The sequence below is a fragment of the Eretmochelys imbricata genome, chromosome 1 (assembly GCF_965152235.1).
Source record: "Eretmochelys imbricata isolate rEreImb1 chromosome 1, rEreImb1.hap1, whole genome shotgun sequence".
In the NCBI taxonomy this organism is placed as follows: domain Eukaryota; kingdom Metazoa; phylum Chordata; order Testudines; family Cheloniidae; genus Eretmochelys; species Eretmochelys imbricata.
In genome coordinates, this window is record NC_135572.1 from 23,657,011 (window position 1) to 23,673,307 (window position 16,297).

At 40.8% G+C, this 16,297-nt stretch overlaps 1 protein-coding gene across 20 annotated transcripts in view; it reads right to left on the reverse strand.

Annotated features, from left to right (window-relative positions):
- The window catches only part of PICALM (phosphatidylinositol binding clathrin assembly protein), a 113,633-nt gene that overhangs the window by 72,410 nt on the left and 24,926 nt on the right, over positions 1–16,297 (reverse strand). For all 20 annotated transcript variants that reach the window (XR_013344870.1, XM_077807985.1, XM_077807994.1 and 17 more), the window contains exons 2-4: positions 15,107–15,249; positions 7,610–7,685; positions 2,756–2,858 (exon numbers count right to left, since the gene is read on the reverse strand). Coding sequence is in view for 19 of the 20 variants with exons in the window: in XM_077807985.1 (XP_077664111.1) it covers positions 2,756–2,858; positions 7,610–7,685; positions 15,107–15,249 (322 nt within the window). In the remaining variant the exon portion in view is untranslated. The remainder of the gene's footprint in view (positions 1–2,755; positions 2,859–7,609; positions 7,686–15,106; positions 15,250–16,297) is intronic.

Sequence of the window (16,297 nt, forward strand, 5' to 3'; positions counted from 1 at the left end):
GCCAGTGTAGAGCGAGAAAATACACTGGAGTCCTGGAAAGAAAGGTGATTTGCAGATACTGCTACTAGATGAAGCGTTATGGAACAAACCGAGTCCACATTGTTTCAGGACTAGTGTATAGTCCAATATTGCTGAATGGGTGTTGTTGAGGGAAGACAGCTGGTGACAAGATGCCCAAATAGAAAGCCTCTTTCGTTTATGAAGCTAGCTTAGTCTAGTTGAGGCTTTCCTGTTTTGGAACAGAATATTCTAAATTTCAGATCCACAGATTCTTTTGGGGGATGTCAGTTATATCTGACAGTCTAGATCATGGCTAACAAAAATGGGTCCAGCTGTAGAATTTGATGGTTCTCAAGGCTATTGGGCATCAAAGGCAAAGTGACTGTGGGCTACACTGAGAGGTTCACCAGATCTGAATGCCAGAATTGCCTGGCCCCATCAGGGCGGTCATGATTATCAATCATGCATCTTGTCTCAGCTACCTCATGACTCTCTGTAATATGGGAGTTGGAAGGAAGACATATCTCAGGCCTGCCATCAGGGGATGAGAAAGACATGACAGGGAGCCTGCACTGGAAACCTCCATGGAGCAGAATACTTGGCATTTCTTAGTCTGGTCTGTTTGGATATCCCCCCTTGGGAAAGACGCTCTGCAACACTGGGCTCTTGACCAGTCACCTGTGGTTGTCTGAGAACTGTCTGTTGAAGTGATCTGCTAGCGAGCTCTGAACACCTGAAAGATGCAGGGCCAGTGGCATGGTCCAGTGATGAATACACTAAGCCCAGAGCCAAATGGCCTCCTGGCAGAGTGGAGATGACCTAACCTCTCTGTCTGTTGACATAATGCATAGTTGTGGTGCTATATCAGCCCTGGAATAGCAGATCCGTGCAGTTGAGACAGGATGCTTTGCATGCGAAGCAGATGGCTCAGTTCCAGGACATTTATGTGCAGATGAGCTCCAAGAAGGGACCACAGGCCCTAAGTTACAAAGTGATCTAGATGAGCCTCCCATCCCTGGGTGCAGACATGTGTCAGAGTTTTAGTTGGTAGAGGTGCAGAGAAAAGTACTACGTTGCACACCTGCAATGGGTCTTCCGCAGTTAATGTGGACAGGACTTCTTGTGGAATCCTGACCAACATGGCTATATGGGGATCTGCTGCATAGATGCACTGATTTCAACTACCCTTTCCTGGAGACTAGGCAAAGTCTGGCAAGCTGTCTCAGAAGTATGAGGCTGTATGTCCCAGAAGTCTGAGTCATGGTCTTACTGATGTCTTTGAGAGAGCTTGTAGCTGATCAGGTCCACTATGGTTTGGAGTCTTCTGGAAGATAAGCTCTTGCTGACACTGCTTCTATGAGCTCTAAGCTTTGAAATAAAAGTAAGTGTGGGTATTTCTCCACTGATTTTGAGGCCCTATGTGGCAAAGAGCTTTAAGATCACCTACAGAGGGGATACTCCCTGGATCAATCCATTATCGAGGTAAGGGTAGACCTGGATTCCTTGCCTCCTTAAGCAAGCTGCTACCACTGCCAAGTACTTAGTAAACACTCTTGGGAAGACCAGTATCACCATCCCGAGCTTGAAATGATGAACAAACCCGTTGAGACAAATGCCCAGAATGGGACACCAATCTTCTTTTCTCTTTGGTATGGAGAGTTCACAATCAGGGGATTTTATTCCCATTACTTTAAGAAGAGAGTCCATCTCTTGCTTCAATAGTATCTCGGGGGATAAGGTGGCTGAAGAATGCAGGTGGATGCCTAACAAGCATGAAAGGTTAGTAAAAGGAGTAATAAAAATTCTCTTTTTAAGGCATATAGGCAAACAAAGTTAACTACTTAACAGCTACATTAACTATTCACTATCACCAACTATAACACAGTCACAGAGAAGCAGGACGACACTGCAAGGGTTCCTTCTTGCTGCTGCAGGAAGTAGAAACTGAGGGATGGCTGGTCCCACCCTTTATACCACTGGTGGGGGTGGGGGCAAAAAGACATCTGGGGCACAGGGTTGGCCCCAGCAAGTACTGTTGGCCAAAAGAACCAGATCTTGTGTCAATAGGGAACATGAGCACCAAGAGCAGAATCCATGTGAACATTCACTTGAAGCATCGTTAATTTATTGCTTCAACTACATTAGAGCCACCATGGCTTTAATGTATGCCATATCTAAAGCAGTTGCTTAACCAGCAGTTAGCCACTGTATGTCATAGATACATAAATTGATCAGGTGTCTTCCCCCACTCCCCATCCCACAAAAGGCATGATGGTCATTCTGTGTAATTACCATTATACATAGTACATTATAGTACTATGGACTGTACAAACAGCCACTTTGAGAGTGGTATGAAGAAGGAACAGACAGTACAGCAAGGTATTTCACATAAATGCCCATCTCCATAATCTTCTCAAATGAGAAGTGTAGTTAAACACCAATGGTGCCAAACACAAGACAGCTTTCTGGCATATCAAGAAACATTTTATTGGCCAGATCAGGTAGCTACCACCAGTTGCTTCAATCCGATGCACAGACTGATTTCCGTTTCATTTTTTTCAAAAGACAGTGCTCCCCAAAATTTCTGAAGACACATTACAACTCAACTGCACTGACATTTTTGGTGCATAATGCACAGAGTATATTGATCAATACCACTGAAAAGATAACCAGCTTGGTTATCTGAGAACAGCTTGTTAGTATGTACTGCAAGCCACATCTTAAAGATAAGAAAAATAAAAACTACAGTTCTTACCCTCTTTTTACTTTGGTGAAGTCAAAAGCCACTTGTCTGTAAGAAACTGCTTTTTCATTCAGATACCTACTATACCGTCTGATAAATGTGGACATGTCATACCCTAAAAGAGAAAAGGTTTCAACAGCTTATCTTTCCTCCAGTCAATTTTTATACAAAACCAATTATTCTGACTAGGCAATAAGATACACACTTGTAAAAAAAACATCTATAAGTTTTCCCTTAATCCACCAATATACAAAAAACTTACAAAAGACTGCTGTCAATTTTTTTTGGCACATTTAAAAATATTGTGGTGTTAAGAGCTATACACTGTACAGCACACACCTTGAAAAATCTCTATATATTATGTGGCAAATATCTAGAGATGTCACAATACCGTGTAATTTCCTTTACCATCTGAAGTAAACAATCTCCTGGAAGTCAGTGAACAGATTAAGTATTTTTACATAAATTTGTGGCTCCTAGCATAGAAAGTGCCTATATATGCTTATTGATTTATTTGTTGTAAGATTTCTTAATTAGCATACATATATGTACAAAAGTCTTATGTTTTCAGAGCCAATCTCAAAGTCCATACATACTCTTTTAAAAGTTAATACAGCAAAATGCACTGAACTAAATTGACATTAATAAGTGGGGGTTTGCACACGCAAAGATTGTAGGATTAGACTGACGTATCTTAATTACATCCAAAAATATTTCCTATGGGTGCAGGCCAAGAAATCCTATCCTCTGCTTTATTCCCCAGAGGAAACACTGGAGTTAGATGGTAAAGGTCTCTTTTCATATTCTATACCAGTCTCCCCTTGAAAATTAAGTCTCAACTTGACAGTTTTGAGTCATTTACCACAATGAAAACTGCTGTCCACAGCCATCAGCAAGAGTATGTATATTATACTACAATTATGGCAAAACAAAATTGAAGCAGCTATATAAAGTGCAAAGTTGGAGACAAAATGGCAATTTCAGTACACGCAAATGAATAACTTTTTAAGAATGGCTCCAAGCATGAACAGAATTACATGTAGCAGTGGGGAAACCTGGGAATAGGGACCAGTATCTGTTTCTTGCCTGATACCTACTTCAAACAAAGAGACATCTGACTGAAACAATTACAGTTTCAAGCAATTGGTCCCTACTACAGCATGTACAGGAGTTCATTTAGTTTTTGCTCTTTCATGTTCAAAAAGAAAAGGAGTACTTGTGGCACCTTAGAGACTAACCAATTTATTTGAGCATAAGCTTTCATGAGCTACAGATCACTTAATCGGATGCATTCAGTGGAAAATACAGTGAGGAGATTTATATACACACAGAACATGAAAAAATGGGTGTTATCATACACACTGTAAGGAGAGTGATCACTTAAGATGAGCTAATACCAGCAGGAGAGCGGGGCAGGCGGGGGGGGGGGGGGGGGACCTTTTGTAGTGATAATCAAGGTGGGCCATTTCCAGCAGTTAACAAGACCGTCTGAGGAACGGTGGGGGGAATAAACATGGGGAAATAGTTTTACTTTGTGTAATGACCCATCCACTCCCAGTCTTTATTCAACCCTAAGTTAACTGTATCCAGTTTGCAAATTAATTCCAATTCAGCAGTCTCTCATTAGAGTCTGTTTCTGAAGTCTTTTTGTTGTAATATTGCGACTTTTAGGTCTGTAATTGAGTGACCAGAGAGACTGAAGTGTTCTCCGACTGGTTTATTAATGTTATAATTCTTGATATCTGATTTGTGTCCATTTATTCTTTTACGCAGAGACTGTCCAGTATGACCAATGTACATGGCAGAGGGGCATTGCTGGCACATGATGGCATATATCACATTGGTGGATGTGCAGGTGAACGAGCCTCTGATAGTGTGGCTGATGTGATTAGGCCCTATGATGGTGTCCCCTGAATAGATACGTGGACACAGTTGGCAGCGGGCTTTGTTGCAAGGATAGGTTCCTGAGTTAGTGGTTCTGTTGTGTGGTGTGTGGTTGCTGGTGAGCATTTGCTTCAGGTTGCGGGGCTGTCTGTAAGCAAGGACTGGCCTGTCTCCCAAGATCTGTGAGAGTGATGGGTTGTCCTTCAGGATAGGTTGTAGATCCTTAATGATGCATTGGAGAAATTTTAGTTGGGGGCTGAAGGTGATGGCTAGTGGCGTTCTGTTATTTTCTTTGTTGGGCCTGTCCTGTAGCAGGTGACTTCTGGGTACTCTTCTGGCTCTGTCAATTTGTTTCTTCACTTCAGCAGGTGGGTATTTTAGTTGTAAGAATGCTTGATAGAGATTTTGTAGGTGTTTGTCTCTGTCTGAGGGGATGGAGCAAATGCGGCTGTATAGTAGAGCTTGGCTATAGATGATGGATCGTGCGGTGTGGTCTGGGTGAAAGCTGTAGGCATGTAGGTAGGAATAGCGGTCAGTAGGTTTCCGGTATAGGGTGGTGTTTATGTGACTATCGCTTATTAGCACCGCAGTGTCCAGGAAGTCAATCTCTTGTGTGGACTGGTCCAGGCTGAGTAGCAGATAGACTAACCCAAGATCCATAAACCTGGAAATCCTGGACGCCCCATCATCTCAGGCATTGGCACCCTGACAGCAGGATTGTCTGGCTATGTAGACTCCCTCCTCACGCCCTACGCTACCAGCACTCCCAGCTATCTTTGAGACACCACTGACTTCCTGAGGAAACTACAATCCATTGGTGATCTTCCTGAAAACACCATCCTGGCCACTATGGATGTAGAAGCCCACCAACATTCCACACAAAGATGGACTACAAGCCGTCAGGAACACTATCCCCGATAATGTCATGGTAAACCTGGTGGCTGAACTTTGTGACTTTGTCCTCACCCACAACTATTTCACATTTGGGGACAATGTATACCTTCAAATCAGCGGCACTGCTCTGGGTACCCGCATGGCCCCACAGTATGTCAACATTTTTATGGCTGACTTAGAACAACACTTCCTCAGCTCTCGTCCCCTAATGCCCTTACTCTTCTTGCGCTATATTGATGACATCTTCATCATCTGGACCCATGGAAAAGAAGCCCTTGAGGAATTCCACCATGATTTCAACAATTTCCATCCCACCATTAACCTCATCCTGGACCAGTCCACACAAGAGATCCACTTCCTGGACACTACAGTGCTAATAAGCGATGGTCATAGGCAGCTCTCCAACACCACTTCCCCCCGCACTGTTCCTCAGATGTTCTTGTTAACTGCTGGAAATGGCCCACCTTGATTATCACTACAAAAGGTTTTTTCCCTCCCCGCCCGCCCCGCTCTCCTGCTGGTAATAGCTCATCTTAAGTGATCACTCTCCTTACAGTGTGTATGATAACACCCATTTTTTCATGTTCTGTGTGTATATAAATCTCCTCACTGTATTTTCCACTGAATGCATCCGATGAAGCAAGCTGTAGCTCACGAAAGCTTATGCTCAAATAAACTGGTTAGTCTCTAAGGTGCCACAAGTACTCCTTTTCTTTTGGCGAATACAGACTAACACGGCTGCTATTCTGAAACCTCTTTTATTTTGTTATACTTCTCCCAGCCTTGCAGAATACATGAAAAGTGAGTAGCTCAGGCACAAAGATGTATTTGTCTACCCTTTACCATGACAATGGATAGCTTACAAATATTATTTCCTTGTTAAAAATTTTATTTACCCCTTCCTCACAAGGAGGCAAGTAGAATTTTGCAAGATATAATTCAATCATTCAATAATAATAAATAATAATAATAAAAGGAGGACCCCAGTGTGTGAGATAGTAGATGTGAAGTTTTTGGTATAGAGCAGCGGTTCTCAAACTTTGGGTCGGGACCCCGAAGTGGGTCATGATCCCTTTTGAATGGGGTAGCCAGGATTGGCTTAGACTTGCTGGGCCCCAGGGCTGAAGCCTGACTCCCACTGCCCGGGGCCGAAGCTAAAGCCTGAGGGCTTAAGCCCTGGGTGGTGGGGCTCAGGTTGCAAGCCCCCTACCTGGGGCTGAAGCCTTTGAGCTTCAGTTTTGGCCCCCTGCCCAGAGCAGTGAGGTTCAGGCTTTGGCCCCCTCTCCCACCCGGGCAGGCTCAGGCTTCGGTCCCCACTCCTGGGGTTGTGAAGTAATTTTTGTTGTCAGAAGGGGACTGCAGTGCAACGAAGTTTGAGAACCCCTGGCAGAGAGAATACAATATAGTCTGATCTGATCAAATCGTTATCTTTGGAGCATGACCCGTCTCTTACTATATACTTGTACAGTGCTTAACACAATGGGATTCCAATCTCAGCTGGACCTCTATGAAACAATAATATTAATTTTTAAACTGATTTCTTCCCTGGTAGAATTGACTTCTTCCGACCTGGAAACTGAAAATTTTATTTCATATTTATTCATTTAATTAACCCTACACAGGCATAGGGGGAGGCTGGATGACCATCAATTCAAATAAAAATTAAGTGCTATTGGTCTTTTTGTTTCAACTAGTACCAGCCAGCATCAAGAACTATCTCCTGCCCCATGATGAAACTGGAATACATTGTGGGAGTTTTAACCTCTCATTTTATCTTGTATTGGCTGTTGTTGGAAACTGGTTCAGAACTAGAATAAATAGCATGACTAAAAATCACACCTATACAAGATAAAAAATTATATCTATTCTTTCCATGTGGCAGTATTTTCTACAATGCCACAAATGCTAGTCAGCTGGAAGATTATGAATGACATCCACAGAAGTGTTCTAAAATAAAGAATTTCACTTCTTGGAATGATATGCAATTTTTTAACAACAGAAGAGAGGCAGTTCACCACAACTTGTGAAAATAAAGTATTCACTATTCCCTAAAATACCATGTTAGATTTTAGAATGAAGATACCTTACCTTGCAATCCACTTTTGTCTAGGAAATTGCTCAAATTAAACAGTGTGTTTCTGGAAGCTAGATACTGGATAAAACGCTAGATGGAGAAAAAAAAGATTTTGAATCAATAAGAAGTTATTGCTCTGCTGGAATCTTATTTAATCCTGCACTTAAACAGTTTATTTAACTCAGAGCTATCAAACTTCCAAAAAAATTGTAGCGTAATTTGCAAACACCACAAACAACCCACACACTTCTGGGCAAAGCTGTCAGTGGAGGAATACAGGGTTTAACTACTATTTTAACTAGTATTGGTGAAGGATTGAAGGACCCTTTGCTCTAAACTAGAATTAGCCACACGAGGACAAACTTCTCATACAGGCATTAAAATTAGATACAAGGCAGTAAAATTTGGCATAATTACAACTTTTCTTCTTCAAACATACCCTATTTGTAGAACCTCTCTGCACAGCTAGCAGCAATGTTTTGAGCTACATACACGCAAAGAGATACACTGAACGCAAATCAATTTCAAGTTAGGATAACTGATGGCATGTAACCATCAGTTTGACAAGTTGCCTTCCAACTTGCAGACAATTTCTCCTTTACTTACAAAGTAAACCTGGCAATTCTAATGCCAATCTAATTTTATGAAGATTACGAGGCTAACAATATTCCTTATGATGGAACTTTTTGGTAACTAGAAATGACAATTCGAAGATAAAAAGACCACTTGATCCTATTTTTTTTTTTTTAGGAGTTTCAAGGCTAGGCTCGGATCAAAACTTCTAAACAAAGGTTGTAGAGCATCCTGCAAGAAACTTGAAAAAAAATCAACTTCGGTTTCAACGTCCTTGTGGTCTGCTCCAATTTAGTGTTGGCTATCGAACAGTTTTGTGATTCTTTGGTTCACATTGCATTGGTTTCATGAAGTACGTATTTGAGGTCTGATTTTCAAAGACACTGAGCACCTGCAGCTTGCATTCACATTATTTGGAGTTGAGAGCTCAGCACCTCTCAAAATCAGGCCTTTAGTTACTACAAATAGCAAAAGTGTACATCTTAACAATAAATAATCCTATGCTTGCCTACTTTAATGGGAGTGAATTAGCAGTAAATGTATTGCAGACATGAACTCTTCAGACAAAATCCCCCTCCCCCACATACACGTCAGATGCTCTGACATGTACTGGCAGAAAACTATACTATTTTTCTACCAGATCAAATTAGCAGTAGTCACGCTATGAAATGTAAACTTTTCAACTGAAAATGAGCGTCTGTAGCACTCATTACTTAGACATAAGCATGTTGCTCTGCCATAACTGAAAAAAGGGACATTGTGCACATTGTGGTTGGGGCAGGCTAGGGATCAGATCTCTGTAGAACTCTTTTTTTTAATATCTGTTTTACGGTGTTCGGTGTGCATCCACAGGCAAGGTCTCTTTCAAAACTTCTTAATCAGTTACTGCTCACATGTGGTGGCTTCAAGGACTGATTGTAGTACAAAGGCTTTCTTCACCTATACTGCCTACATCAACACTTTGGTGTAGGATTCATACAAGGTTCATGCACTTGGAAACATTCAGGGCACACCCGGAGTGTTGTGTAGGAGCAGTGCACACACAGCTCCTCTCAAGGGCATGAACCTTGGAATCTCGCCTAGATGACATGAACCGTGGGAAGCCTCCCAGGACTGGGCTCAAGGCCCGAGAGCAAGGAATGCGGTAGATAGAAATTGGTAAATAAGAATGTTAAACAAAGCCAGTGTATTCCTTATATCTGTTGGAGAATGTAATGCGCGGGGGGAGAGAAAGAATAAAGGAGAGGGTGGAAAGCTGACAGGACCAGTCCATTGGCAGACCAGCCTGTTTGCTTGCTTAAAGCTTTGTGCTGTCTTGTATTTGAACTGCAACACTTTGGCATTTGTAATCAAGCTATCAGTAGATTACCAGGAAATAATGTCTACCTGTACTAAGAAGTGAACTAGGAGTTCTTGACCAGCTTTACCTTTAGTTCCCTGTACACTCAGGTTAAATTTAAGGTATTGAATGTTATCTAATTTAATTACCTTTAAATATAATTATGGGATTTTATTTAAGAGATATTCAGCAGCATGAAGATTTACTATTAATACTACATAAAGATTATTATTCATATTAAATAAATTCAGGAACCTAAAGGAGAAATTTTCTTATCAATTCAGGTTTCACCCTGTCTAGTCTATCTCATACTTTAGGAATTGCATGTCTAACCAAAACCAGTATTTGGCCTTCTATGCTGAAGATTACATTTTCTTTATTTCAATGAAAAACATTTTAGAAGAGCAATTTTAGTGTACTCTTCATGGATTATAAATCATATTTCAGAGGATGAGAGAGACAGGCAATTTCATTTCCCTTCGTTCCCCCTCAAACCATGGTGGTGGTAATTCTCATCAGTAAAGAAACCTCTTTCCAAGCCTTCTAAGCAGCCACATGGCTTTTCGTACTTGTATAAAAAACTCTCTCAACGCTACATTCTAGCCTGCACAGGATTCTCTTGAGGGGAAACTCTCCAGAAGTTATGAAATACTTGCTTAATCCAGTGTACTGCTATTCTAATGAGCCTTTCAACATTTGTTTAGGATTAAATACTGTTAAATCCCTACTGGGCACATGCATGCTTCAGAGTCCCTTTGAAGAAAGGAAGAGTTTTTTGCTAGCCAGTAAGAAGGGTTGCTATGAAAAGAATTCTGAATACTGACTCACTCAGCCCTATTTTTAATTACTTTAGAAGTTTTCCGATGTATAAAGAGTGAAGAGGAGAGCTAGGTGAAGAATGGTCATTCCATTTTGTGGAGATCCTGGGAAGTTTATGAGGAGGGCTGAAGAGGAAGTGGGCAGGTAAGCCCCCAAGAAACCTGCCTTGTTTCTGGCAGAATTTCACTGATATTGAACCATATCTGTGAAACGTTTCCATTTCAACAGATTAACAAAAAAGTTTTGTCAACAACCTGTAGTGACGAGGCATCAGGATTTGGCGAGAGCTGAACAACTTGCACGTATGGGAACAAATTTATTTCCTCTTCCTCCCTACTGGTCTGAGTAAGGGTATTACTTACTACACATATTACAAATGTCTTCCTGAAAGTCATCTATCACATAATTTTTCCTTATGTGCTAACTTTAGAAGAAATGAGTTGGGCAGAAAAGCCAGTGCCACTGGAAAAATGAATTTTGAATCAGCAGTTTAGTGAATTTTCAAAACAAGAGTCTTGCTAAACGGGATTCAGGGCCTGGAAGAAGTTACATCCTTATTGTAATCTCTAGTGTTATCCATTGCAGCTAATTATACAGCCCAAGGATGACATGAATTCATTCATAGGGTAAAGATCTTTATAACTAATGCCCTGTCGCAGGTATGTGCATAAAATGAATGCTAAATCTTGCACTGAGTATTTCTGCCTCTGAAAACGGATCCCCGAGAACTGATACAACAATTAATACATACTAGTACTGCGTTTTGCTAAGCTATATGTGGGGAGACAGAGGTTATCACCGGATGGTACGGGTCTTTTTCCCCCTTAGTTCACTTACAAAAAGCCAAGAGTTATATCTGAAAATACCACTGTAACCTAAATCATCATGCAGAGTATGGTTATATGGACATTGTATTGGGTCCAAATATACAATGCATCAGATAACTAAAACAGAAAAATTCTGTTTTCAGCTGAAGTGACTGATTTTTCATAGCTTGGGACAGGGAGGGGAGGAGTGATAGCCTTTTACATTCCAAGCCCGGGCCAACTGAATCTCCATTGAAGTTCCAACGATTAGACCACTTTCAACACTCTAACATGACAAGTAGTCTGTCTGGGAGTAGAATTTGTTTTTGAAAATTCCTGCTGGTCTAACTTTAAAAAACTGATGTTTACAAAAGGGTGGGGAAAAAACAGGAAACAGTTTAAATTATAGCTAATGAGCAAAAATAGCTGCATTTTCTTCTCTCCCTAGGACACTCTTCACAAAATCCACAGAATTGGAACCCATACATGGAAAATTTGATATCAATGATTGAGTATAAATGGGATTAGAATCTTAACTATGATGATTCTTGCTCACATGAATCAGCTTACACTGTGTGACCCATGACAACTCAATGCCAACTGGCAATGGGGTTACAATAATATCTTGATTCTGGTAAGTACATTCTTGTTCATCAAAGAATGCCACGTGAGGTTTTAAATGAAAACAATGGTCACATTAGTCATTACTATTGTTGTGAAATGTACACACAAACGCTATATATGTATACTGAAAATATGGTCTTAAAGAGTCTGTATCACAGCAGAAGTGGAGAAACAGGTTTCCTGCCAGACAAAAGATGTTTATTCACCTGTCGGCATGTAAATTAAGCACTGTAGGCTAACACAACGGTGGCCAATTTACATACAAGGTCAACAGAAATATCAAGTCAAAAAAGAAATCATACAGAGGTGGAAGGCAACCTTATCTTGAGATACACTTCAAAGGTTTGCTGGACTATCTGGGGAACAGAGAAGACACCCTGTGATCCCGGACCTAGGAAGTAAAAGGGCAGTTCATTTACATTCATGAAACCAGTCTTAGTTGAAATGCTGCAGAGGACACTTAGGGTAAGAAAAACTTCTTTAGACAAGAGGTTAGCCTGTCAAGTCAAGTCTAGTCTCTAGAAAGCATGTTATGATTTTGTTTTATAGGTAACCTTTTGCTTCCGTTACCCTTACTACCTCTTAAATCTTGGATAATAAAAACTTATTATTGTTTTCACTATAAATGTATCTCAGTGCTGTGATATTAAGCAAGAAGTTGATCCTGAGTTGAATCATACAATCAACAAGCACTGTTCCTTTGGGGACAGCAGATGTGGCATTTCTGTGAGCCTTAAGTGGAAAAGAGGCTGGACACACCAGGGAACACTTCAAGAAGACTTGAGTACTGGGTATACCAATTGTTAACCTGCATGGAAAAATAAGAGCTGGCATAACCCAGAGGAGATTGTTTGGATAGCTAACAAGCTGGTAGTATCAGGGAGCTAACATCCAATTAAGCACAAGCAAGTCTCCTTCATGCTGAAGGCTGGGGGTAACAAGGTGACTCTCAGCCCCGGGTACCCCAAGAACTATCACAAACTGATTGCCAAATCAGGGATGGGAAAGAATTTTCTTTCCTAGCATATTGGCAGGGACTAGTAGGGAGGAAAGAGCTTCTCATCTTCTCTGCCCACACTGAGCAGAGATCATTTGCTAGGCTCAGCTGGAACTATCCCACATACATTTCCTTGAAATTCTAAATGCCAGGGTGCAGGAGGAGAGATAAGAGCCTGTGGATTTCAGTCCTTCCCATCTTTTATTTATATTTTCTCCATTAGACTGAATTTATCATTGCTCATTTCATACTTTAACTGTGCAAATACATGTACAAACTCTTTATAGAGGGATCTGAATAGTCAAACATTATGGGCTCACAGTAGATCAGGGGTGGGCAAACTACAGCTCGCAGGTTGCATCTGGTCCACCAGCCATTTTAATCTGGCCCTCGGGCGCTCCAGCCAGGGAGCAGGGTCAGGGGCCACGATGCGCAGCTCCCAGAAGTAGTGGCATGTTTCCCCCCTCCAGCTCCTACATATAGGGGCAGCCAGGGGGCTCTGCTCCGCACTGCCTTAAGCGCCGCCCCCCACAGCTCCCATTGGCCAGGAACTGCGGCTAATGGGAGCTGCAGGGGCAGCACCTATGGACAAGGCAGCGCGCAGCAGAGCCATCAGGCTGCACCTCCACGTATGAGCCGGAGAGGGAACATGCCACTGCTACCCGGAGCTGCTTGAGGTAAGCACTGCCCAGAGCCTGCACCCTGACCTCCTCCCGCACACCAACCCCCTGCCCCAGCCCTGATCCCCCTCCTACCATCCAAACCCGTCAGTCCCAGCCCCGAGCACACTCCTACACCCCAAACCCCTCATCCACAGCCCCATCCCAGAGCCTGTACCCCCAGAAGGAGCCTTCACCCCCACACCTCCATGCACCGCACCTGTCCCAGCCTGGAAGCCCCTCCTGCACCCTGAACTCCTCATTTCTGGCCTCACCCCGGAGTCCACACCCCCTGCTGTACCCCAATTCCAATTTCATGAGCATTCATGGCCTGCCATACAATTTCTATACCAGATGTGGCCCTCAGGCCAAAAAGTTTGCCCACCCCTGCAGTAGATCCAGAACAGTTTTCAATTTACATTCTGACTCAGTTAGGTTTGGTCTACACTGTTCAAGGCTTTGAAAAATTTTGCAGCCTGAGAACCGTAGTTAAGTCAGTCAAACCCCTGATATTGATGTCGCTAGATTGACAGAAGAATTCTTCCACTGACCTACTTACCACCTCTCAGAGAGATGGCTTAACTACAATCAACAGAAAAACCTTTAGTCAACACAGAAAGCTTCTACACTACGGTGCTCCAACGGCTCAGCGGCAGTGCTGAAGCAGTTGTAGAATAAGCATGTCCTTAATATCTGAGGGTCTTTCCATTCCTGTGCAGATACAAATGGAACCAAAGAGTAGCACTAATAGCTTTGTAGAATCCCATGAAAAGTCAGAAGGTATTTTTCTATTTTTTCCTTATGACAAACATATACTATGAACTGTATGAGAAATTTCATTTCAATTGTTTCAATGTAAAAGAAATCTGACTGAATATGAAGGGGAATCTGAATATTGCCCATACCATACATATTATATATCATGTATGGATTATATACAATAGCCACTTTTCAAAATTAATTTTTAAAATTCAAAAATGGTGGATTAAGAAAAAAGGCTTCAAAATGTCTACTGTGCTATAGATCAACAGATCTAAAATTTTACGTTTTTTTTTAAATGTAGAAAGTCTACAAGCCACAGTTCATTTGGGTTAAGCATCTTAAAAAATAGGGCTGTATCATGGAAACACCACACGACTTATTTTGTAAAGGTTTTGTGGAGAATTGAGGGTATGCAGCAGGATGGAGCTTACTACTTTTTTTTAAAATCAGCTGATTTTGGGCTGTTAGCTCATATTTAATTGATTGCAAACTTAACGTTAATTATGGGTGCCTACTGCTCACATGTAAACAGTCTTCATATTTTTAAATCAAATATAAATACAAAGATTGTTGGTCCCCAACTAAGAAGTCTGGAAAAAACATACAATTTACAAACCATTCTGACTATACAGAAAACACCTGTTTTGTCAGATGCCTGACTAAGTGACCTAGTAAGTCTCTTTCATTTTCGGCTCTTATTATCCTACGTCATACTTGGGTTTTTTTGTTATTTCTCTGAATTTTTTTTTTAAACGATAATAAAAACAAGACTGGCATAGAAAAAGAACCCCCTTTTACAGTTCTCTAACTACCTAGTAAGTAGAAGGGCAGAAATAGTGAAGATTTTCTTATAAAAGTACCTAGTCAAAGACATCTCCATGATGTATCTTTACAGCAAAGATACAATTTTTGTACTAAAGACATTGTATTACCTCATTTCCATACACCATTAGATGGTGAGTTGTGATGAGGGACTTGAAGACCACCACCCAGCTACTGTTGGTAGTTCTTTCAAACAAGCTGTCTGCCAGCTGGGGGATGTTCACATTCATCTCATTTGTGCACTGGATTAAATCTGTAATAAACAGAATTGATTATTGTTATTTTACTTGTATATTTAGTATTCTTGAAGCTTAGTTATCACGATGGTACACATATATTTCAGTTTTTCATTCAATGGAGCAATCTAGAAATTATGCAGCCTTTTCCAGAATACCTCTGATTTAGCTCTCAAAGGTTTTCATTCTGTGGCCCACCAGGAAAATCTCAAAGAGCTGCAGTTTGAGAGCCTTTAAAATATTTCATTCATCCACAGAATAGACAGTATGAATAAAAATAAGCTTCTCAAATGTATTCTAAAAAGGACTTTCTGCAATTAAGAGTCACTTTCCTTGCCCATTTAATCCCTGGTGTTTGCTTATACTGTTGCTATACCATTAGTTAACTATGATGTCAATTTTCACGATTAACACCTGTCTGCTAGAAACTGAACTGATACTACCTATTTCATATGGACCACTTAAAAGCCATGCAATGGTAACATTATCACCACTGACACTGGCCAGACTCAAACTAGTGAGCTGGATATGAAAGTCCTCATATCCTGTATTCAGCTCCCTGAGTCATGTAGTCCCCTTCCTAGGGCTCTTCTTTACTTTATTTCTCAATAAAGAGTAGGGTTGTGGATTATTTGCAGTTAACGCACTTGATTAACTCAAAAAAATAAACTGTGATTAAAAAAATTGCGATTAATTGCAGTTTTAATTGCACAGTTAAACAATAGAATACTAATTGAAATTTATTAAATATTTTGGATGTTTTTCTACATTTTCATATACCGGTATATTGTATTCTGTGTTGTAATTTAGATATCAAAGTGTATATTATTTTTATTATAAATATTTCCGCTGTAAAATGATAACCAAAAGAAATAGTATTTTTCAGGTCACCTCATACAAGTACTATAGTGCAATCTCCTTGTTGTCAAAGTACAATTTACAAATGTAGATTTATTTTTGTTACATAATGGCATTCAAAAACAAAATGTAAAAATTCAGCACCTACAAGACCACTCAGTCCTACTTCCATGCTGATGACGCTTGTTAAAAAAATAATGCATTAAT